This window comes from Salmo salar, chromosome ssa10 (assembly GCF_905237065.1).
Source record: "Salmo salar chromosome ssa10, Ssal_v3.1, whole genome shotgun sequence".
NCBI classification, from domain to species: Eukaryota; Metazoa; Chordata; class Actinopteri; order Salmoniformes; family Salmonidae; genus Salmo; species Salmo salar.
In genome coordinates, this window is record NC_059451.1 from 88,666,443 (window position 1) to 88,689,957 (window position 23,515).

At 42.0% G+C, this 23,515-nt stretch overlaps 3 protein-coding genes across 4 annotated transcripts; all 3 read left to right on the forward strand.

Moving 5' to 3' along the window:
• Positions 1-4,020: 4,020 nt before the first annotated feature.
• Positions 4,021-9,662, forward strand: LOC106560816 (aspartate aminotransferase, mitochondrial). The gene is made up of 10 exons (XM_014124143.2): positions 4,021-4,228; positions 5,775-5,931; positions 6,127-6,255; positions 6,349-6,408; positions 6,756-6,917; positions 7,045-7,149; positions 7,262-7,412; positions 7,532-7,697; positions 7,787-7,937; positions 8,085-9,662. The coding sequence occupies exons 1-10, from the start codon at positions 4,149-4,151 to the stop codon at positions 8,205-8,207; spliced, it is 1,284 nt and encodes a 427-aa protein (XP_013979618.1). The 5' UTR covers positions 4,021-4,148; the 3' UTR covers positions 8,208-9,662.
• A 5,471-nt stretch (positions 9,663-15,133) lies between these two features.
• Positions 15,134-18,925, forward strand: si:dkey-12e7.4 (SDR family oxidoreductase). 2 transcript variants are annotated; one of them, XM_014124141.2, is made up of 6 exons: positions 15,134-15,411; positions 17,456-17,507; positions 17,601-17,788; positions 17,889-18,047; positions 18,159-18,269; positions 18,442-18,925. In XM_014124141.2, exons 1-6 carry the CDS (start codon positions 15,196-15,198, stop codon positions 18,553-18,555), a joined length of 840 nt encoding a protein of 279 aa, XP_013979616.1. In that variant the 5' UTR covers positions 15,134-15,195; the 3' UTR covers positions 18,556-18,925. The 2 variants fall into 2 exon arrangements, with proteins under 2 accessions (XP_013979616.1, XP_013979617.1); XM_014124142.2 differs by lacking the exon at positions 15,134-15,411 and adding an exon at positions 15,470-15,812.
• A 591-nt stretch (positions 18,926-19,516) lies between these two features.
• Positions 19,517-23,215, forward strand: LOC106560814 (synaptotagmin 1). The gene is made up of 7 exons (XM_014124140.2): positions 19,517-19,735; positions 20,112-20,367; positions 20,551-20,630; positions 21,063-21,473; positions 21,555-21,674; positions 21,771-21,882; positions 21,978-23,215. Exons 2-7 carry the CDS (start codon positions 20,217-20,219, stop codon positions 22,283-22,285), a joined length of 1,182 nt encoding a protein of 393 aa, XP_013979615.1. The 5' UTR covers positions 19,517-19,735; positions 20,112-20,216; the 3' UTR covers positions 22,286-23,215.
• The last annotated feature ends 300 nt before the right edge of the window (positions 23,216-23,515 follow it).

The window sequence follows — 23,515 nt, forward strand, 5'->3', positions numbered from 1 at the left end:
ATCGTTTTATTTTTACACTGCCAACATGCCATCAGTACATAACAGAGGCATTTCTAAGCATCCCACTGCAACTTTGATGACTGCACATAGGCAAACCCAGTCTTTGTCCTAAGGGACTATGCTCCCACATACCCATAATGCAATGTCATGCAATATGTGGGGAAGACTTAGGCCATCCCAACACATGCAAATGTAGGATGTTAATTTGGTAACTCTTTCGTTTCTGAGAATTTTCCTGCAGCGCAGAAAATGCAGATGAGCTGCATGATTTACATAAATTCACTGAAAACCCACATTAGCACACTGTTATATTAACAGTATTGCACTTTTGATGTAGCCTACTTTTGGCCAGCTAATATCCTAACTACCGATCAAGAAATAATATGGTTTAAACCCCTCAAACTCAAACCTGGGACTGATTTAAACCTGGGACACCAGGTGGGTCCAATTAATTATCAGGTCGAACAGAAAACCAGCAGGCTCCGGACCTCTTAGAATAGAGTGGAATATCCCTAGTTTAAACGTTCAAATCCTGTTGCTGCAGGATTATTTTGCTGTGACAATATAGTTCAAATTAAGATCCTATATATGTAACTGCTTGTGTGTTAAGATACAATATCCCAAATAATAATGGTGCCCAACAAAGGCAATAAGGAAATCCAATTATATCAAAGGAATAGCCTACCACTGTCAACACATTCAGTATATTCTCTCAACATAGATTATGTTTACACATTCATTGTGGTATCAGGGCTTTTCCATGGCTATTCCTACTAAGATCCATTTAATTTTCCACACAGATCATAGATGACAAAATTAAAATGGCTTCCATGTCCTAGGGAACCTACAAGCCTTTACAACAGACTTGCTGTTTGAATCAGTGAGGAGAAGCAGACTAAGAAGAGAGAAGACATGAGAGGAATTTGTGAGAGTGATGGTGAGATAGAATTACAGATGGGAGACGAAAGGGCAAGGCTTCTCAGAGTAAGAGGTACAATCACTCTTGCTACACCAACCTTAACTCACACATCACGTTTGGTATACACAGCAGAATGCACCTCCTGCCTGCAATTTGCATGCCTTCCTGCATGCAAATTGAATCTGCAATGTCATCACTCAGGCATAAAAAAAGTCCTCCAAAAAATCTCTGGCTTCCCTGTGGCTCAGTTGGTAGAGCATGATGTTTGCAACGCCAGCATGGTGTGTGCAACGCCAGGGTTGTGGGTTTGATTCCCACGGGGGGCCAGTACAAAAAAAAGAATGCATGAAATGTATGCACTCACTACTGTAAGTCGCTCTGGATAAGAGTGTCTGCTAAATGACTAAAATGTAAATCTCTTCCATTAATTGAGGGAATCTTTGCATTCACACACAACTATTTTATAGTTATAAACTATGCACTAATATTGCATCTAATATTCTTGAACATAAGGATTTATTTTTTGTAAAATGGGGTGAGAAAGCACTAAAAGACACTGTGCAAATACCAGACATGGTAAGATACAGTAATAATTTCCATGCATTGGTAGAAAACTTATTTTCAATGGTAACACTTTTAGTGAATGCATCCAACAAATAAAGCATTCCAGGTAAGGCTGTGCTTGATTTCCAGCGGGGCTGTGCTCTGTATAGCCTACTCAATCTTTGAACGTGAAATTTAATGAAAATAAAGAGATGATTATCAACTTATTTAAGATGTCAACATTTAAAGTAATTACACTGGGTGGGCTGATAAATAATAAATACAATAGCATAAAAAATATATATATTTGACTGTGAAATCTTCTGCATAGACCTTGTTTTTGATAAAGTACAATGATGTTGTTTTGCCTCCAAGTGGCCAATACTGTATATTACATGCTACTCCCAAACCTGCAGTGCACTCAGACTGCTTCTGCAACGTGGTCTCAGCATTTCGTATTATTCTGTACGTAAATCTGTGACACTCCTTTAGGGAAGGGAAGGGAAGGGAAAGGGGATACCTAGCCAGTTGTACAACTGCATGCATTCAGCTGAAATTATGTTTGTGTTTGTGCATCATCCATGGTCTCAGAGCATTTTGTATTATTCTGCCTGTAAATCCTAGACACTTAATTTAGTATGACATTAACATTTCATATGTTATGTATGAATTTGTTGATGTCCATCATCCATTTTGTATTATATTTTACATTTACATTTTAGTCATTTAGCAGACGCTCTTATCCAGAGCGACTTACAAATTGGTGCATTCACCTTATAATATCCAGTGGAACAACCACTTTACAATAGTGCATCTAAATCTTTTAAGGGGGGGGTTAGAAGGATTACTTTATCCTATCCCAGGTATTCCTTGAAGAGGTGGGGTTTCAGGTGTCTCCGGAAGGTGGTGATTGACTCCGCTGTCCTGGCGTCGTGAGGGAGCTTGTTCCACCATTGGGGTGCCAGAGCAGCGAACAGTTTTGACTGGGCTGAGCGGGAACTGTGCTTCCTCAGAGGTAGGGAGGCGAGCAGGCCAGAGGTGGATGAACGGAGTTATATGTTACGAACTGCAATTCATACAATATGTTATGAATTTGCTAAAAGTACACTATGTTAGGAATGTACAAAACGTATGATATGTTACAAATTCCAAATTGTTGTGGCTAACGTTAGCTAAGTGGTTAGGTGGCTAACACTAATGCTAGCTAGCACTAAGGGTTAGGTGTTAAGGTTAGGGTTAAGGTTAGGAGTTAGTTAAAGGCTTAAGGTTTGGGTTAGGGGAAGGGTTAGCTAACATGCTAAGAAGTTGCAAAGTAGCTAAAGTTGTCTGTGATAAGATTCCAACATTAAATATTTGGACTGATAGACATTCACATTATACGCACACCTATCCAGCCCGACCAGCCACCTTATTTTTGTTTTTGCCTTCAGTAACCTTCTATACCTAGGTTTCCATCCAATTGGTGACAGATATTCATGCAAATATTCTAAAATCTGCATAAAAACATTTCCCCACCAGAGATGTGTTTCCATCAAATTGACTCATTAAATTCCCATGTACCAAATAAAAAACACAAGTTAAATGAGTTTCCATCGCATTTTCAACTGATGGTTTTCTCATGTAAAAAAAAACATTATATAGCATGTGTGCCCACTCTGGTTTTGGCATGAGTGCTCTAGCCAACAGCACTATCTGCATGTTGTTGGCTAGAGCACACATATAGCCTACATGATGAGATTATTATGGACAAAAGAGCTAGATTATTTGTATTTTTCAAAAAGCACCCAAGCATCGACTATCATGCCACCAGAATAAGACCCTCAATATTTATTGTAAAGGAGCATCAAGCTCATCACCTTGCACTTTCACCACCTGTGAAGTTCATCATATTTTATTTCATCTGTAGCCTAATGGTGCTTTCAACAACTGGAAACTCTGAACATTTTTTGTTTGAATCATGAACTAACTCAGTAATCTTCACGTCAGAAAGCCGGAGCTCTAGAAAGAGGCATGAGATCCCGCCATGGAGTTCCGAGTTGGATGACCTTTCAAAACAAATTTACCTGTCAAAGTTCTTTTTTTGTCGAGTTCCCAGTTGTTTTGAATGCGCTGAAGTTGGAAGTCAGAGATTTTCCAGTTCCAGGTTCACAGTTCTCAGTTGTTTTGAACATGGCATAATGCATGCTTTCCAGATGAGTTGTAGTCGGAGGACCACACAACATGTCATCACATGACTCCAAGTTTACTTTGATATGATGGTTATTATATAAATATTTGTGCATAAAATGTTTCCACCAACATTTCTCGCATAATTAATTTTACAGACACAAAAAGATCCCACATTATGTAGAGTATTTTGTTTTGTCCACAGTTTACCGAAGATGTTCTATTTCCATCAGGCCTGTCAATACATGTTTTATCCGACAAGTACTTTACTCACATAAAAAGGTTAAATTGAATCCTGGACTGTATTATTTAACCATACCAAACGTAACATACAAACATACATCAGACTAATTTGAATTTCCCGGATTTACGTTTACTATATTACGTCTAGTCTATGAGACCAGTCTGCGCTGCCGAGCATGTGGGGGTGTGCTGGTTTTGACAGCTACTTCAACTAGCTAGTCCAGTGTGGTAGAACTCAGGAGACAGCTTTCCGTGCGTGTCGTCTCGAGTATCAGCAATGGCCCTGTTGAAATCTAGCAAGATCATTTCTACCGTCGGGGTTCACCCTCCATTGGGTGTCTTCTCCATTCGTGCCAGGTAAATAATCTGCTCTTAGAGTAACGTTACTGCTTTATTGTTGTTTTATTGACTAGTCAGCCGGCCAGCTAGGCTGACAACAATAGATAGACAACTAGTGCAGAGCTAGCAAGCATACTAGTTCTAGCTAGCTAGTAGACGACCCTTTGACTTTCCCCTCAAAGGGAGCAGGCTACTGTAGCTGGCCAACTCAAGACATACGAACAGCTAGCATGTTAGCTAGCTAGCTAGTTTTCACAGCCATGTCCATGTAGTTATCATTTACCTTGCCAATGTTATAGCGGATTTCATTATGCCTTGTGAGGCTGGTTGGCTATTTGCAACCTCACAACAAACCAAGGTTGTCCAGTGACTGGATAAATTTAAAGGTAACGTTGTCAAGGTAACTAGGATCCAGTGATGTGTTTTAGCAGGTAACGTTAAGTGGTTAGCTGATAGCCATACATTTACATTACATTTAAGTCATTTAGCAGACGCTCTTATCCAGAGCGACTTACAAAATGGTGCATTCACCTTATGATATCCAGTGGAACAACCACTTTACAATAGTGCATCTAAATATTTTAAGGGGGGGGTTAGAAGGATTACTTTATCCTATCCCAGGTATTCCTTGAAGAGGTGGGGTTTCAGGTGTCTCCGGAAGGTGGTGATTGACTCCGCTGTCCTGGCGTCGTGAGGGAGCTTGTTCCACCATTGGGGTGCCAGAGCAGCGAACAGTTTTGACTGGGCTGAGCGGGAACTGTGCTTCCTCAGAGGTAGGGGGGCCAGCAGGCCAGAGGTGGATGAACGCAGTGCCCTTGTTTGGGTGTAGGGCCTGATCAGAGCCTGAAGGTATGGAGGTGCCGTTCCCTTCACAGCTCCGTAGGCAATCACCATGGTCTTGTAGCGGATGCGAGCTTCAACTGGAAGCCAGTGGAGAGAGCGGAATACATACATGAAGTGTCAATACTTCATATTCTTTCTTATGATTATAGTAGAGTTGGCAAAAGAGCAAGAACTTGGAGGAGTTGAAACAGCCTTGTTAGCTTGCTACACGCAAAGATTTATATGACTGTGCTAAGGTCACAAAACGCTAGAAACTAGTTGGCTGGCCATCATAGCTAGTGATGTTCACCCTCCACGTGACTGGTCAAGCATGTTTCATTACTGCACTGCTGGTGACTGGCTGCCCACTAAAAGATAGCTAGCTAGGCCCATGAAATTAAGTTTAATTGACGCAATAAATGTTGTAGGCCTATGGGCAGAAATATTGCAGGATTACTGAATGTCATCCTTGCAACATTAGTGGTTGGTTGTTGATGCTGCCACACAGACTATCCAGTATGAGTATTCCTGTGTCAAAGCAGACTTCAGCCTAATCAAATTGAGATTATTAGGGGATTACCACCACCTAATTTGGATTGAATCCTCCTTAGTGCAAAGGTATCAGACAACTTAATTGGGTGTAAATCGAGTTGATGCAAGTCTGTGATTTACTGTCTGTGATATACTGTCTCTGTCTCTATCTTCTACTGGATGTCTCAATCTCCCTCCCTGACTGTTTCAGCTCATGGTGGTCTGAGGTGCAGATGGGTCCCCCTGACCCCATCCTGGGGGTGTCGGAGGCCTACAAGCGGGACACCAACCCCAAGAAGATTAACCTGGGTGTAGGAGCATACCGTGATGACCAGGGCAAGCCATATGTCCTCAGCTGTGTTCGCAAGGTGTGTTCAATCACTGCTTAATGTTTATGATAACGGATCTCATCATATCTATCATAACATGAGAAACTCCCAACTTTCACAAGAGACTATAAGTTAAACAGACATCAGCCTAGCTGTCTATAATCACCTTGACACTGAGAACAGACTTAACTAAAAACCTTGGCTTGGCTTGACTTTGACCCTGTGTATACTTAGGCTGAAGCTCAGATTGCTGCAAAGAAGCTGGACAAAGAATACCTGGCTATTGGCGGTCTGGGGGACTTTACCAAGGCATGCGCCAAGCTGGCTTTGGGAGCCGACAATGAGGTTATCAAGAGTGGCAAGGTAAGTCTTTCCTGGAACCTCAGACATCCTGATTCCACAGCACAGATTTAGAAGACTTCTTTTTACAGTTTGTTGTTTATTCCCTGTTCACAGAGCATCACTGTCCAAACTATTTCTGGAACTGGGTCTTTGAGAATCGGAGCCAACTTCCTGGTAAGAGCCCTGATCCTTTTGCCTTTTTACATATGGGTAGTTCCATGGTAACAGAGTGATGCTGAGACTCGGATTTTACACTTTTTAAAATGTATGTTAAACAAAAACCAATGATTGTAAAGTTAAACAAACCAGACAACTTTATGCACAAGGAATACTTTTAACAATTTCCACAGAAAATTATACAAACACATTTACTTGAAGAACATTGTAGATGCTACGTTTGGTAACAGAATGATGGTTTGTGGTAACAGAATGACGGCACAAACAGCAAACTTTGCATCTACACAGGCTTATTAATGAACGTCTCTTTTCCCCACTTTCTTCGTTCCGCCACCGTCTCTCAGTCCCGTTTCCATACAGAAGCCAGGGACGTGTACCTGCCCAAACCCTCCTGGGGGAACCATACACCCATCTTCAGAGACGCTGGGATGCAACTGAAGGCATACACCTACTATGACCCAAAGACCTGTGGCTTTGACTTCCAGGGAGCCCTGAATGACATCTCTGTAAGACATGGCACAGAAGCCTAATCTCCCCCTGCCAATGTGTACAGAAAGTACATTAAACTGATAGATAATTGTATGTCTATGTATTATAGATTTTTAAAAATTGTTATTGTTTCCTCTTATTCAGAAAATCCCTGAGAAGAGTGTCATAATGCTTCATGCCTGTGCCCACAACCCCACAGGAGTGGACCCTCGGCCAGAGCAGTGGAAGGAGATTGCTGACGTAGTGAAGGTTAACACAGCTGAATATAAAGTTCTCGGTAGCCCTCTGACACCTCATTCAATCTGGCAACCAGGCCAAAATAAATATATAACAAGTTCTATTATCATTTTCTTTATTCCAGAAAAGAAACCTCCTGGTGTTCTTTGACATGGCCTACCAGGGCTTTGCCAGTGGTGATATTGACCGTGATGCCTGGGCTGTGCGTTATTTCATTGAGCAAGGTCACAACATTGTGCTTTCTCAGTCTTTTGCTAAGAACATGGGTCTCTATGGTGAGTAATGATAATCACACTGGTCATGTTTGAGTATAATGTTGGGGGGGGGACCCAATTATTTTGTGTTTATTTAAGCTAAGCAACATACCTTGTGTGGTGGTGTGTTATGTCCTCAGGTGAGCGTGTTGGGGGCTTCACTGTTGTGTGTAAGGATGCTGAGGAGGCCAAGCGTGTGGAGTCCCAGCTGAAGATCCTCATTCGGCCCATCTACTCCAACCCTCCCATGAATGGGGCACGCATTGCTGCCACCATCCTCAATACACCAGACCTGTACAAAGAGTGGTGAGTAACAGTCATCCACAGTGTCATACTTCAATTGTCTCACAGCAATAAATATGGGCCCAGTTGAGTCATGACTGTTCTCTCTCTAGGCTTGGGGAGGTGCATGGTATGGCCAACCGCATCATCACAATGAGGGAGCTGTTGGTGGCCAACCTGAAGAAGGAGGGCTCCACTCGGAACTGGAAGCACGTCATCGACCAGATTGGCATGTTCTGCTTTACAGGGCTGAAGCCTGAACAGGTAGAGTAACTGTCTCTACACGGTCTTATACTATAGTATGTGATTTCCATCGGGTCACCTACTTGTAAAGGAATCATCAAATGAAACATTGACTATACTATAAGTATCAGATGAGTCATGAGTATAACTGTATTTCAACTTGTGCAGGTGGAGCGCCTTACGAAGGAGTTCTCCGTCTACATGACAAAGGATGGGCGTATCTCCATGGCTGGTGTCACCTCTGGCAACGTGGGTTACCTTGCACAAGGTATCCATGCAGTGACCAAGTGAGGTGGTCGACCAGGAGTCACACACCGTAGTCACCATCAGAGGACAGCGAGGGGCGGTAGAGTCAGATAAGAAAAATACGCCCTTATGAAAATCAACTCTCTCCTCAGCTTTCCTTTAGGGAAAGACTCAAAAGTAAGAAGATACCATAGGGTTATTTCTGTTGTCATTTTCTGTTGTCATTGTCTAGATATTGTATGTTGGACCATCTAACTAGGCTTTTAATTGTGAGTCCCCTGGAAAAATTGTGGGTTCCCTGGGGAAAGAAATCAAGGAACTGTTGAATCTTTTTGATCCCCCCTCAGACATCAAAATATCTTATAGATCACACTTCCCAATGAAAGCACAAGTTTAGAATCGTGTCTATATTGCAGCAAGTCCTCTCACTTAGTTTGAACACACCCTGTCTCCAAAAGAACTGTGCTCAACTGTTGGTTGTTACATGAAACACCAAAGTAATAAGGATTAAGACAATTATTTCAGGTAATTGTATTGAAATATGCGTCTCTGAATTATTAATGATTAACTTAAAGTATCTTTCAAAAAGATATCAGGTGCTGAAAAACTTTGTCAGTGGAACCCTGCCTAGGTAATTCTGGTGGAGTTATGGCACTTGTCTTATGAGGGATGATATGGGCTGCATGGAGTCAACGATTGTGATTATCAACTGGCCACAATGTGTGCTAAGGATACAATTCTGCTGTTGTAATTTATTGTAACGGATGACCACCATCTACCAATCAACTGCCACATCTCACACTAATGCTGTACCATATAATTTAATAGAACTATGTTTATCTATGGGCTGTACACAGTATACTGTTTTGACTCAATTTCAGGAGCATGATGTGAGTTTTGCTGCTTGCACATTGCCTTGTACACATGCCCCCTCATGTGCTTCACCTTCATTGAAAGTCAAATGTATTGCACCTTAAGATTGCCCTCTGACTTTGAGTGGTGTACATTTCTGATGGGCCATGGAAAGCAGAGTCCAGCCAACCTCTAACACAGACTTGCCCTCAAGCCAACCACTATCTTAGGGTTTTTACTTTGTGGTGTGAAAGATTACTGGTGGGTTCCACCTTGTAGATTATGGACTGCAGGGCCCCAAACATTCTAAAGCATGTCAGAAGTTTTACCCTTTCAGTTACCTGCTCTGTTGACGTTGCAGATCTCTGGCCCCATGTGGTCCCAGGAGTGGGAACTCCTTTCTTTTGGTGGAGGCATCTGCTTGTTCTTATTAGACACAGATTTTTAACTAGTGGAACGGTCATCTCTTTCAATGTCACTATTCAAATTAATCTGATGTTCTTTTGAATGGTACTCAATTCTCTGAAATAATCTGATCATGATTTGTGTACTGTAATCTTCTGAGTTTCTCAGATTTGAGTCAGCTTCATTTCATTATTTATGTCTGACCAGTGTTATTGTCACTAAAATAAAGATGGTTGCACAGTTTGTAAATGTCAGTTTCTTAATTTTGAGCAATTACTCAAGCATTAAAAATGTCAACTGTGTATTAGTAAAAAGATCGGTAAGGCAGCGGGGAAAGGATAAAGTGCAAAAATTGTTTTAATTCAAGAAAGGCCTAGAATTTACCGAGATATGGACACTCCTCTTCAGTGCTTGCAGAACACTGTAAACGTTAGGTAGAAATACCTTGAGTAGGGTTGCAAAGGGAGGGTATTTTACTGGTAACTTTCAAAGTTTACTAGTAAACTACCAGAATTTTATGAAATTTATCACAAGCTCTAGTGGCCTTTTTGGATAGTTCAGATTATCACATGTCTGTAATTATCTCTGGCCCACTGTGGCCCATAGAGATAGAGAACTCTAGTGCCCAAAAGCTTATTTTATAATGGGCAGCACCATTGACGACTTTAACCATTTTGAAGTAGTAAACTGGGTGGGACTTCCTATGCGTTAAGGAAGGCTCACATAATTCCATACAGATCAGCAAATGAATTATACTCATGAGGAAACATTCTATGACTGCAGGTGGCAGTAAACCGGCAAACTTTGCTTTATACCTGTTCAAACAACACACTAGATGGCAGTGTGCACCCTTTCAGTTTGTTTGCCAACTCAGAAGTAGTAGAAGAAGAAAATGTACTACTTAAAAATGGAGGGCTCAATGGCGACAGAAGGGGAAACACAGACAAGTCACAGGGGCTACAAAGCTGAAGCATCCATTTACGTTTTCTCCATTTTTGCTGTTTAGGGGTGCAAGGTAAAATTGAGGAGGAGAACAGAGGAGGCATTTCATAACGGAAATATGCAAATACTTGCTACAACGCGCCAATAGGATCTCACTAGCTTGTGCTTGGCTTTGCCCACCTCCTTGCTGGTTCTGCCGAATATTCTTAATTTGCTCCCAGTGTAAACGACACAGATGAACAATCTTGGGTTAGTTATACATATCTTCAGTGCTGCGCAGATGCCATAATGGGACAGACACAATGATGCGATGTCTATCTAAGTCTACGGTGTGGCCCTATTACATATAAAAATAGATCAAATCATTAAATAAGATGATTTTAAAATAAAAAATAGAATTGACAAAGCTATAAAGGGTTTCAGCATGACATAACCCTTATATTTTTTACACACTTGTATTTATTTTACTAGCTATATCATGTCTGTTGTAAATGTTTTGGCGCTAAACTGGTAGCAGCTGTGAAAAAGTCAATAGTTGAAGAGGTGCAGAGTTAATTAAAAAAAATAATAGTACAACAAAAATGTTGACATACAAACTCTTCCTCGACGATGCAGTGTTCAATATCAAATTTAGTAAATAAAACATCCAGAATAGGACCTTTAATTAAAAAAACACGGCATCAATACTAGGTCCGATTTTTTTTAAACACACGAGAAATAAAACACAAGAATATACACTATGTACAAGGTCAGTACCAGTACCATATCAATGTGCAGGGATATAGTGGTAGTTGAGGTAAATATGTACTTGTAGGCAGTGTAAAAGTGACTGGGCAGAAGAATAAATACAAATAATAAATAGTAGCAGCAGAGTAAGTGGTGAATGTGTGTGAGTGTGCATAGACTCAGTGTAGATAGTTTGTAGGTGGGCAGCCAATGATTAGCTACTCAGCAGTCTTATTGCTTGGAGATAGTAGCGGTCTCGGAGCTCTAGAAACCAATTTCAAATCAAATTCAATTATATTAGTCACATGTGCCGAATGCAACAGGTGTAGACCTTACAGTGAAATGCTTACTTACAAGCCCCTAACCAACAATGCAGTTAAAAAATACGAATAAGAATAAGAAATAAAAGTAACAAGTAGTTAAAGAGCAGCAGTAAAATAAGAATACCGAGACTATATACAGGGGGTACCGGTACAGAGTTAATGTGCGGGGGCACCGGTTAGTTAAGGTAATATGTACATGTAGGTAGAGTTATTAAAGTGACTATGAATAGATAATAACAGAGAGTAGCAGCGGCGTAAAAGGGGGGCATGCAAATAGTCTGAGTAGCCATTTGATAAGATGTTCAGGAGTCTTATGGCTTGTGGTTAGAAGCTGTTTAGAAGCCTCTTGGACCTAGACTTGGCACTCCGGTACCGCTTGCCGTGTGGTAGCAGAGAGAACAGTCTATGACTAGGGTGGCTGGACAATTTTTAGGGCCTTCCTCTGACACTGCCTGGTATAGAGGTCCTGGATGGCAGAAAGCTTGGCCCCAGTGATGTACTGGGCCATACGCACTACCCTCTGTAGTGACTTGCGGTCAGAGGCTGAGCAGTTGCCATACCAGGCAGTGATGCAATCAGTCAGGATGCTCTCGGTGGCGCAACTGTAGAACCTTTTGAGGATCTGAGGACCCATGTCAAATATTTTCAGTCTCCTGAGGGGGAATAGGTTTTGTCATGCCCTCTTCATGACTGTCTTGGTGTGCTTGGACCATGTTAGTTTGTTGGTGATGTGGACACCAAGGAAATTGAAGTCCTCAACCTGCTCCACTACAGCCCTGTCAATGAGAATGGGGGCGTTCTCGGTCCTCCTTTTCCTGTAGTCCACAATCATCTCCTTTGTCTTGATCACGTTGGGAGAGAGGTTGTTGTCCTGGCACCACACGGCCAGGTCTCTGACCTCCTCCCTATAGACTGTCTCGTTGTTGTCGGTGATCAGGCCTACCACTATTGTGTCATCGGCAAATGTAATGATGTTGTTGGAGTGGTGCCTGGCCGTGCAGTCATACGTGAACAGGGAGTACAGGAGGGGACTGAGCACGCACCCCTGAGGGGCCCCTCTGTTGGGGATCAGCGTGGTGGATGTGTTGTTACCTACCCTTATCAGCTGGCGGCGGCCCGTCAGGAAGTCCAGGATCCAGTTGCAGAGGGAGGTGTTTCGTCCCAGGATCCTTAGCTTATTGATGAGCTTTGAGGGCACTATGGTGTTGAACGCTGAGCTGTAGTCAATGAATAGCATTCTCACATAGGTGTTCCTTGTGCCCAGGTGGGCAAGGGCAGTGTGTCGTGCAACAGAGATTGCATCATCTGTGGATCTGTTGGGGCGGTATGCAAATTAGGTGGGTCTAAGGTTTCTGGGATAATGGTGTTGATGTTAGCCATGACCAGCCTTTCAAAGCACTTCATGGTGACAGACGGGTCGGGTCGGTAGTTATTTAGGCAGGTTACCTTAGTGTTCTTGGGCACAGGGACTATGGTGGTCTACTTAAAACATGTTGGTATTACAGATTCGGACAGGAAGAGGTTGAAAATGTCAGTGAAGACACTTGCCAGTTGGTCAGCGCATGCTCGCAGTACACGTCCTGGTAATCCGTCTGGCCCTGCGGCCTTGTGAATGTTGACCTGTTTAAAGGTCTTACTCACATCAGCTGCAGAGAGTGTGATCACACAGTCATCCAGAACAGCTGGTGCTCTCATGCATGTTTCAGTGTTATTTGCCTCGAAGCGAGCATTGAAGTAGTTTAGCTTGCCTGGTAGGCTCGTGTCACTGGGCAGCTCTTGGCTGTGCTTTCATTTGTAGTCTGTAATGGTTTGCAAGCCCTGCTACATCCGATGGGCGTCGGAGACGGTGTAGGACGATTCGATCTTAGTCCTGTATTGACACTTTGCCTGTTTGATGGTTATTCGGAGGTCATAGCGTGATTTCTTATAAACTTCCGGGTTAGAGTCCCGCTCCTTGAAAGTGGCAGCTCTAGCCTTTAGCTCAGTGGGGATGTTGCCTGTAATCCATGGCTTCTGGTTGGGGTATGTACGTACAGTCACTGTGGGGACAACGTCATCGATGCACTTATTGATGAAGCCAATGACTGATGTGGTGTACTCCTCAATGCCATAGGAAGAATCCACGAACATATTCCAGTCTGTGCTAGCAAAAAATTCCTGTAGCTTAGCATCTGCTGCATTAGACCACTTTTTTATTGACCAAGTCACTGGTGCTTCCTGCTTTCATATTTGCTTGTAAGCAAGAATCAGGAGGATAGAATTTTGGTCAGATTTGCCAAATGGAGGGCGAGGGAGAGCTTTGTACCATCTCTGTATGTGGAGTAAAGGTGGTCTAGAGTTTTTTCCCCTCTGGTTGCACATTTAACATGCTGATAGAAATTTGGTAAAACAGATTTAAGTTTCCCTGCATTAAAGTCCCCGGCCACTAGGAGTGCCGCGTCTGGATGAGTGGTTTCCTGTTTGCTTATGGCGGAATACATCTCATTGAGTGTGGTCTTAGTGCTCGCATCGGTTTGTGGTGGTATGTAGACAGCTACGAAAAATACAGATGAAAACTCGCTAGGTAGATAGTGTGGTCTACAGCTTATCATGAGATACTCTTCCTCAGGCTAGCAAAACTTTGAGATTTCCTTAGATATTGTGTACCAGCTGTTGTTTACATATATGCATAGGCCGCCACCCCTTGTCTTACCAGACGCCGCTGTTATATCCTACCGATACAGCGTAAATCAATCAAATGTATTTATAAGCCCTTCTTACATCAGCTGATGTCACAAAGTGCTGTACAGAAACCCAGCCTAAAACCCCAAACAGCAAGCAATGCAGGTGTAGAAGCATGGCCAGCTGTATGTTGATAATACATTTACATTTTTTTTTTACATTTTAGTCATTTAGCAGACGCTCTTATCCAGAGCGACTTACAAATAATGTCGTCGTTCAGCCACGACTCCGTGAAGCATAAGATATTACAGTTTTTAATGTCATGTTGGTAGTTGGACTGATGTTATTTTATAGTTTGATGTCTTCACCATTATTCTACAATGTACAAAATAGTAAAAATAAAGAAAAACCCTGGAATGAGTAGGTGTGTCCAAATTTTTGACTTGTACTGTATATATTAGGCCTACCCTACTAATTGTAGGCTACCCTAATTTAATTTAATAGCTTTATAGGCCTAGTAATATTTTTTTACTAAATGATTACACACGTTACATTTATTTTCCTAATGTGCTATAATAGGCCTAAAATGTATTCATTGCAAGACAGAGAGGCACAGAGGCAGCTAAAAGCACTTTCCATTAAAGGTCCAATGCAGCCGTTTTTATTTCAATATCAAATCCTTTCTGCTTAACAAATGAAACAAAGCACCTAACTGTGATGTTTTCAAATAAAGTAGTCAAAATAAACAAAAACAGCTTCTTAGCAAATAGCAATTTCTCAAGCAAGAATTGTGTTAGGACTGTCTAGGAGTGGTCTGAGTGGGGAGGGGAAAACTGGAAGCTATCTGTTATTGGCACAGAGGTTTGGAACTCTCTTTCTTATTGGTCTTTTAACTAATTTGATGTCACCAGGCAGGGCGAAACTCCATCCCACCAAAACAGACTGAAATTTCAGGTCTTTTCAAACAGCTCTTACACTAAAAGTACATGATCATAATTTTGACAATTTCACAGTTTTAGTCCAACCTCAGTGTGGAAATATATAAAACACAGGAAATTACGTTTATGACTGCACTGGGCCTTTAAATCATGTGACTAGGCTAAGCCACTTCAGTAAGTCATGGTATGATTACTCACTACATTAGATACGAAGAAATAGCCCACAACCAATCCAAATTTCTCATAATAACCATGAGTAGCGCTTTTAAAAATTGCCGAACGGTAATGGTGACAGGAGCCAGCCGAGGCCTCGGTCTGCGAGTAGTGGAAAGTCTGGTGGCAGGGAGCTCTGATCCGGATAAGATTATTATTGCCACGGCCAGAAACCCGAGCGGGGCCCAGGTAAATAAACACATGCGAAAATGTTATACGTCTTGTGCTGTGTTTTGAGCGTATCCTAGGCTACAGTATTGTAACGACCCTGGGTTTATAAGCGCGGAAATCGACTTTGCTGTTTCATTACATTGGTTGTCAGAAGTGATCGGACCTTGCATCCACGACAGTGCCTGTGCTTGGCTGGTGAGCGAGTTCCTGTAAGACGTAGAGTCGCAAGCTAGCGTGAGGACGCGCTCTTTGAAAGGAGGGAGTAGTGTAACGACCCTGGGTCGATAAGCACGGAAATCGACTTTGCTGCACGAGCGTGCTTTTGCGGCACAGTCGATAGCGCGATGGACTTCGGAGCTAGAAGATTGAGGGTTCGAGACCTGCTCCCTGCCTGTTTCATTACAGTATTCTTTATTGGGGTTGGTGGATGTTTATCTATTTATTTATTTCACCTTTATTTAACCAGGTAGACTAGTTGAGAACAAGTTCTAATTTGCAACTGCGACCTGGCCAAGAATAAAGCAAAGCAGTTCGACACATACAACAACACAGAATTACACATGGAATAAACAAACATATAATCAATAATACAATAGAAAAATCTATATACAGCATGTGCAAATGAGGTAGGATGAGAGAGGTAAGACAATAAATAGGCCATGGTGGCGAAGTAATTACAATATAGAAATTAAACACTGGAATGGTAGGATGTGCAGAAGATGAATGTGCAAGTAGAGATACGGGGGTGCAAAGGAGCAAGATAAATAAATAAATACTGTATGGGGATGAGGTAGATTGAATGGGCTATTTACAGATGAGCTATGTGCAGTGATCTGTGAGCTGGTGCTTAAAGCTAGTGAGGGAGGTAAGAGTCTCCAGCTTCAGTGATTTTTGCAGTTTCTTCCAGTCATTGGCAGCAAAGAACTGGAAGGAGAGGCGGCCAAAGGAAGAATTGGCTTTGGGGGTGACCAGTGAGATATACCTGCTGGGGCAGGTGCTACGGGTGGGTGCTGCTATGGTGACCAGTGAGCTGAGATAAGGTGGGGCTTTACCTAGCAGAGACTTGTAGATGACCTGGAGCCAGTGGGTTTGGCGACGAGTATGAAGCAGGGCCAGCCAACGAGAGCATACAGGTCGCAGTGGTGGGTAGTATATGGGGCTTTGGTGACAAAACGGATGGCACTGTGATAGACTGCATCCAATTCGTTGAGTAGAGTGGTCGAGGATCGGTAGGATGGTCAGTTTTACGAGGGTATGTCATGTCATGTAAGGACTGTCATATAGGCCATTTGCATATTCTCAATATTTTTTTACATGTTGATGTAGGCTAACATTTGCTCATACATTCTCAAACAGCCCAATTTGTATTCGTACAATATGTTACAAATTTGCCAAACGTACGATATGTTCCAAATTCCAATTTGTTGTGGCTAACATTAGCTAGGCTAGGGGTAAGGGGTTATGGTTAGGCTTAAAGTAATGCGAACATCTTGCAACCCAAAGGTTGCGTGTTCGAATCTTATCACGGACTACTTTTGCATTTTAGCTAAGCAGCAACTACTTACTACTTTTGATCTACTTTGGACCTACTTAGCATGTTAGCTAACCCTTCCCCTAACCCTTTAACTTAACTCCTAACCATAACCTTAACCCCTAACCTCCAGCCTAGCCAACGTTAGCCACCTAGCTAGGGTTAAGGTTAAAGGGTTAAGGTTAGGGAAGGGTTAGCTAACATACTAAGTAAGGTTAAAGGGTTATGGCTAAGGGAATGGTTAGCTAACATGCTAAGTAGTTGCAAAGTAGCAAAAGTGGTCCGTGATGAGATTCGAACAAGCAAACTTTGGGTTGTTAGACAATCTTATACACCTACCCATCCACCCTTCTGTGTTTTTTCCTTAAGTAACGATCTGTCTTATGTAACCAAACCAAACGTAACATATCATACTAATTTCAGTGTCCCAGATTTACTATTTTATGTCTAGTCTATGTCACTGGTGAATGCCGATCTGCACACCTGTCATGTGCAATGTAGTTGTGTGAAATAATCCTCTGTGTTTTGCAGGAACTGCAGAAACTAGCTGAAAGACATCCAAACATCCATATAATAACACTTGGTAAGAATAATTAAATCAATAACTTTTGTATGCATGATATAATGCTATATAAAAAATCATATTGTTTTCTTACTGACTTTGCCTCCTCTCCAGATGTTGTCAGTCAGGAGAGCATAGAGAAAGCTGCACAAGACGTTGACCTGCTTGTTCAGGAGCTGGGCCTCAATTGTCTAATCAACAATGCTGGAATCAATGTTGTCGCCAATTTTGAGACAGTCACGGCTGAGAAGATGTTGGAGAACTTCCACACCAACTCTGTGGCCCCCCTTATGATCACTAAGGTTTCATTTGTTAATTTTTATCTTTGCATAAACAAAAATGCATGATAGTCCACCTGCATGAGAGAAATAGAAATGTTCTCACATTCTGTATCTCTGCCAGGCTCTCCTACCCCTGCTGAAGAGGGCAGCTGCCAAAGGCACGGGGATGGGCATCCATAGAGCTGCGGTCATCAACATGACTTCCTTGTTAGGGTCAGTCGAGCTCAACTGGGGTGACCGGGCCAAGAACTTCAAGTGGTATCCTTACAGAACATCCAAGGTATTCATTGGTCATTTGACAACCTGATAAATGTGGACAGGTGTCAAGCAGATATAAGACAGACTAAGGTAAGTGACATGGCTCTGACAACAAGTTATTGTGTATTGACAGAGTGCTCTGAACATGGTGACCCGATGCATGGCAGTGGATCTGGAGGCTGATGGCATCCTGTGCATGGGCCTCCATCCTGGCTGGGTACGCACTGACATGGGCGGACCAGAGGTAAGCCTCTATTCTCTTCTCAGCAGAGAGAACATAATGCACACTGCATCACAATATCTGTCCCTACATCCATACTCGTTTATTTTAGTAATAGCCCCATGAGAATAAATAGTTGTTTTTTTAGGGAAACATTGATAATGAATAATCTTTATAATTTCCCCTTTGCCTCCAGGCACCTTTGAGTCCAGAGGAGAGCATATCTTCTGTGTTGTCAGTAATTGGTGGATTGACTGAAAAGGATCATGGGTCATTTCTACACTACACCGGGGAGCCACTACCCTGGTGATTGGAATATCACCATGGATGATTTTATAAGTTGTTGGTTTGCATATGTTTATGCTTTGACTATGCAAAGTTCAATGTACTACCTAGATAGCAGTTATGCATGAAAAAATGCATCATGTAATGTTCTATATGACATTAAGTTTTATTCGCTGTAACACTGACACTGTATGCCTAGCCTATGTTATTAAAACGAGGCAAGTTAATTGTTCAGTAGGCCTATGTGCAACAGGTTGAAGTGGCAAGGAAGCAAATAGTGGACAGTCTTTTGTTTGTCATTGAAGGAAGTTGTTCTTTCAGCTTAGGATAAGTATCTTCCCAGACATCTTTGTAAACCTCTAAGAGGATATTAAATGATATTGTTTAATTTCCGAGCAGTGAGTGTTCTGGCACTTCCTTAAGTTATTATGAAGAAATATCCCACTGTTAAGTCTGAAAGGATAATGAATGTTACTGCTCTCTTTTCCAATGAAACTTTTGGTGTTAGCAATAGTAACGAAGAGAATTTATTTGTGTCTTTAGAAAATATAGTAACATGCAGTATCCTGGAAAATAACATTTATCCTCTGTTATTTCCCCTATTACGCATAGTAGGAGTTTGTCTGATGGTAGCTGAAATAAAAGTTGTGCACAAAAGTGTTGAGAAATGAGGAACAAGGAAGTGGGTGTATATTTTAAAAACCTTCTCTTCCAAATGTTAGGAATGCTTTTTCTTTGCTCTAGTTATCTCAGAGAGCTGCATGTCTCTGCACAAAACAAACACTATTAAGACATTTTCAATTCAGAAGTCAATTATATATGATCACTTAAACATCAAAACACTACTAGGTGACTGCAGAAACAATTCAACCCTGTTTTATGTGCATACTATCTTATTCATCTGTTGGCTATTTGGGTACTACATGTGATAAACCTCACCTAGCTGTTGCTTTGCAAATCGTGCTGGTGGAACAATGAGCCAGAGAGGAATAGCTTCAAATGTCAAGGCTGCTTTTGGAGGAAGTGAATAAGACAAGCCAGTCTTGGACCATCATTAGAAACTGATCAGACCTGTTTAACCATGTGGTGGATAGTCAGGTGCTGTAATGATCAGTGAGTCAGTCCGCCAGAGAACGAATGTATGGTAATGTAAACACACAGATGACAGTGAATAGAAGAGAGGGACAGACAGGCTGTGTCATAAGGTATTCATTCTTATTTCACAAATATCACATTCTGTTTAGTCTTTTATAATTGTACATCTCTCAGATTATGTTTGCCAGAGTGTGTCACTGTATTTCTATCAAGCAATTGTAAAGAATGGACAGAATACAGTGAATAAGGATTAAGGATATTGGTGACTTCGTATTTACACTTGTAAATAATGTGTAATAACATGCTATTGGGGAGCCACTTGCTTTGAAATATATCTTTAGTTTACTTCTCTAATTTAAACTGAATAAAAATATAAATACAACATGCAGCAATTTCAAAGATTTTACTGGGTTACAGTTCATATAAATCAGTGAATTGAAATGCATTCATTAGGCCCTAATCTATGGCGTTCTCATAATTGGGCAGGAGTGCAGCCATGGACCCACCCACTTGGCAACCTGGCCCAGCCAATCAGAAATAGTTTTTCCCGACAAAAGGGCTTTATTACAGACAGAAAAACTCCTTGCCACCATGGACCTGTCCATTGGGGACCTACATATGCCCTTCACTGAAGAGGTCAAGTACTGTATCCTGGGAATCTCTGCAACCCTCTTCCTGATTGCTCTGAGCATTCTGGTGTGGCAATTATACCGATACCGCTCATATGCTCCAAGGAAACCTCGTAAGTTAACTAAAACTAATCTAAGTTATCAGTTGGCTTTTGGTCAAACCATATAGGTCAAACACCAATATACAGTAGAATTAGATTGAGTAATAATTCAAGTACTAAACATTCTGTATAGCAAACTCCTACATTTTTGGGATAAGACTTTGGCTCATGCTGCTATAATTCTATTCACTGCAGTTGATGAGTTACTTTCATCTGATGGCAAGCCAGCAAAGTCTGGAGTCTTCCACACAGAAACCCAGAGGCCTAATTTTAAGGTAAGAGCTCTCTATTACTTGTAACCATTCATTCCTTTCCTTACTCACAAGGAACGCTCTCCCATTTCATTTGTCTACATTGCTATCACTGACACATTGAGAAACAAGCTTCTACTAATATCTGTGTGTATCTTTCCACCCATGTTGTTCTTGGATGCATGTAAATCAAACAGAGGGCATATTTCAGTGAGCTGTGGTTTAGAGAGTTTTCTCTCAGTGTTGCCTACCATAGTCAGTTTTCACACATTGTAATATACAGTGAGAGATAGAGTTCACAAACTAGGGTTAGTCATGTGAATTAGCTTGGGACTGTAGCATTTTTGTGAAATAACCCTACAGTCTACAACAACAAATGAATGCAGTGCATTTACATTTCAAAAACTCACTCTTAAACACACTGAAACAGATAGTAGGACCATATCTGTTCCCCAGGTGGAGAAGCTCCATGAAGAGGCACGGAGGTTGAGCAATTGCCTGTCCATGGGCAGCCATGTGGAGTTGCCCAGCCTGGAGGACCAGCAGGAAGAAGTGATGGTGCAGGGCTCCCTGCGCTTCTCCCTCTACTATGACCAGCTGCAGTCCAGGCTGGTGGTCACCCTTCTGGAAGCCTGGGGTCTGCCGGTGAGGGACTTCAGCCGCAGTGTGGACCCCTTTGTGAGGGTCCGGCTGCTATGGGCCGGGCAGGAGAAGGAGAAGGAGGAGCAGTCCTCTCCTTCACTGCAGTGTGTGCTCCATGAGTGGCAGTCCCATTTGGTGAAGGACAGCAGCAGCCCAACGTTTGGGGACCAGTTCTCCTGCTCTCTGGAGGAGGATGATGTCCCTCACATCACCATCAGGTTTGAGGTACATAACTGAGAGAATTATTTGAATTACATTGACAAGCTAATTAGATCAGATTACAACATATTTTCCTCTTTTCCGCAGGTTAAAGACTTTGATAAATTCTCCAGGCATAGGATCCTGGGAGAGGTCAGAGTTCATCTGTGCGATATGGAAATCTCATACCCTCTTGAAGTCCTCAAGGACCTACAGGCACCACAGAAGGTGGGTGATACACTATCTGGATCTATGTGTAAAAAATTATATCCAGCCTGTCTGTGTACTGTCTTGACTTCAGTAATACATTATTTTAATTTCCAGGACCTGGTTGGAGAGGTGCTTCTCTTTATGAAGTACCTCCCCACCCTCCAGAGGCTAGAGGTTGGTCTGCTGAAAATCAGGGCACCACCTCAGCCAAGTAAAGAAAATCAGGGTAAATGCCACTTTTCTTGTGTGATAAACTCATTATTGAGCTGAAGTTGCATACTGTTGCATTGTAGATAAAGGTTCTGTTGACTCTGTTCACAGCACTGTATGCCAAGATCAGTGTCCTCTGCAACCAGTTCAAGCTACGGCACCAGAAGTCCACTGTTAAGACCTGGTGGAAAGTGACCGTCTTCAACGAAGTCATGATGTTCACGCTGCCAGACCCACAGATCAGGGAGTGCTGCATTGTGGTCTCTGTGTACGAGATCCCTGCAGCCAAGAAGTCATCCAAACGCCTGTTTGGCCAGGTCACCTTTGGAAAGGGAAAGAGCTCAGAGGATGAACACTGGAGTTTGATGATGCGATCAATTCGTCAGCCAATAGCAAAGTGGCATCAGCTGTTAATCTGATCAGCTGCCAGTCCACCTACTTTGACTATGTTCTTGTGATGCACAGCATATTGGAAATGTGTGGAGGACCAGCATTACAAGGGATTTACACTGACATTTCGTTTTTCAAGCTATTTCTCACAACTGATATCACCTATCTATGAAATATAGACTACTATATTGAAATTGTGTGGATAAATAATACATTCCAGCTGCTCACCTGATATGAGCAGTGCCTGATCACCTGTGAATAATAGAAGTATTACCAGTAGGCTAAGTATTTAACGTTGCGCTGCACCCACCCTTTTAGGAACACTAGAGGCTACTTATACTCAGTAGTTCATTTCTTGACGAAATCTATGGGCAAAGAGGTTGAGTAAAAACATTCACATATTTATACAATCTCGGCTCTGAAGTCGGACTCCCACGAGCAGTTTAGGCACTTTCAAGGTACTTCAATTTCTTCTAGAAAATTGGTGCAGACAGTGGCGTCATGCCCATAGGGGGCATCTTGTTTTTTTAAGATGTTAAATTAATTTCTAAACTAAATTTCAAGCCCACATTTTATCATAATTATTTATAAAAAGATCTGTCAGCTGTATTTTGTGGAGGGAACACACTGACTGGACCAGGCAAAGAATACCCCCCATTCTCCCTGGTAAGTGGTTCCTTCCAAGTGGTTCCTTCCAAGCAAAAAGATGCCTAGGCAGGATGCTAGATAGTGCATGCAGTATCGTCAGTGGAGGGGAGACTCACTGGGCATAGACATCAATTCACGTTGAAACAACGTTGATTCACCCAGTGTGCCCAGTGGAGAGAGAGTAGAGTGACACACACAGCGTTTGATTTGATTTTAGCTGCCAGTGATGGGCAGGAAGTATCTTTGTAAATTATTTGATCAAGCTATGTAACCTATTGATGCCTTCTTGATGAATAAATAAAACAAAACTGTTTTGTTTCTCTGTAATACTAGCCACCTAACAATTTGATGAAGTTGGCTTTAGATATCCAGCTAGATTGGGAACCTATCTCCCAACCTCATAACTAACTACCAAGCTATTTCAAGCTATCAATCAAGTTAGAGTAGCTTGTCTAACTATCTTAGCTAAGATAAACTATGCAGAAAATATAGGCGTGTTTCACGTGTTAGAAAAATGCAAAATTCTCAGGTGTTTGAAAAATGCAAAAACAGAAGAGTTGTCTGAGTTCAGACCGCAACCCCAAAACATGTGCTTTCCCAATCACAAAATG

Excerpts from the sequence above, each read along its gene's own strand:
- LOC106560816 (XM_014124143.2), top strand. The coding sequence starts at position 4,149 with ATGGCCCTGTTGAAATCTAGCAAGATCATTTCTACCGTCGGGGTTCAC. Across the intron at positions 4,229-5,774 it reads GTCTTCTCCATTCGTGCCAG|CTCATGGTGGTCTGAGGTGC; the intron begins GTAAATAATCTG and ends TGACTGTTTCAG. Across the intron at positions 6,409-6,755 it reads GAATCGGAGCCAACTTCCTG|TCCCGTTTCCATACAGAAGC; the intron begins GTAAGAGCCCTG and ends ACCGTCTCTCAG.
- si:dkey-12e7.4 (XM_014124141.2), top strand. The coding sequence starts at position 15,196 with ATGATTACTCACTACATTAGATACGAAGAAATAGCCCACAACCAATCC. Across the intron at positions 15,412-17,455 it reads GAAACCCGAGCGGGGCCCAG|GAACTGCAGAAACTAGCTGA; the intron begins GTAAATAAACAC and ends TGTGTTTTGCAG. Across the intron at positions 18,270-18,441 it reads CTGACATGGGCGGACCAGAG|GCACCTTTGAGTCCAGAGGA; the intron begins GTAAGCCTCTAT and ends CTTTGCCTCCAG.
- LOC106560814 (XM_014124140.2), top strand. The coding sequence starts at position 20,217 with ATGGACCTGTCCATTGGGGACCTACATATGCCCTTCACTGAAGAGGTC. Across the intron at positions 21,474-21,554 it reads ACATCACCATCAGGTTTGAG|GTTAAAGACTTTGATAAATT; the intron begins GTACATAACTGA and ends TCTTTTCCGCAG. Across the intron at positions 21,675-21,770 it reads ACCTACAGGCACCACAGAAG|GACCTGGTTGGAGAGGTGCT; the intron begins GTGGGTGATACA and ends TTTAATTTCCAG.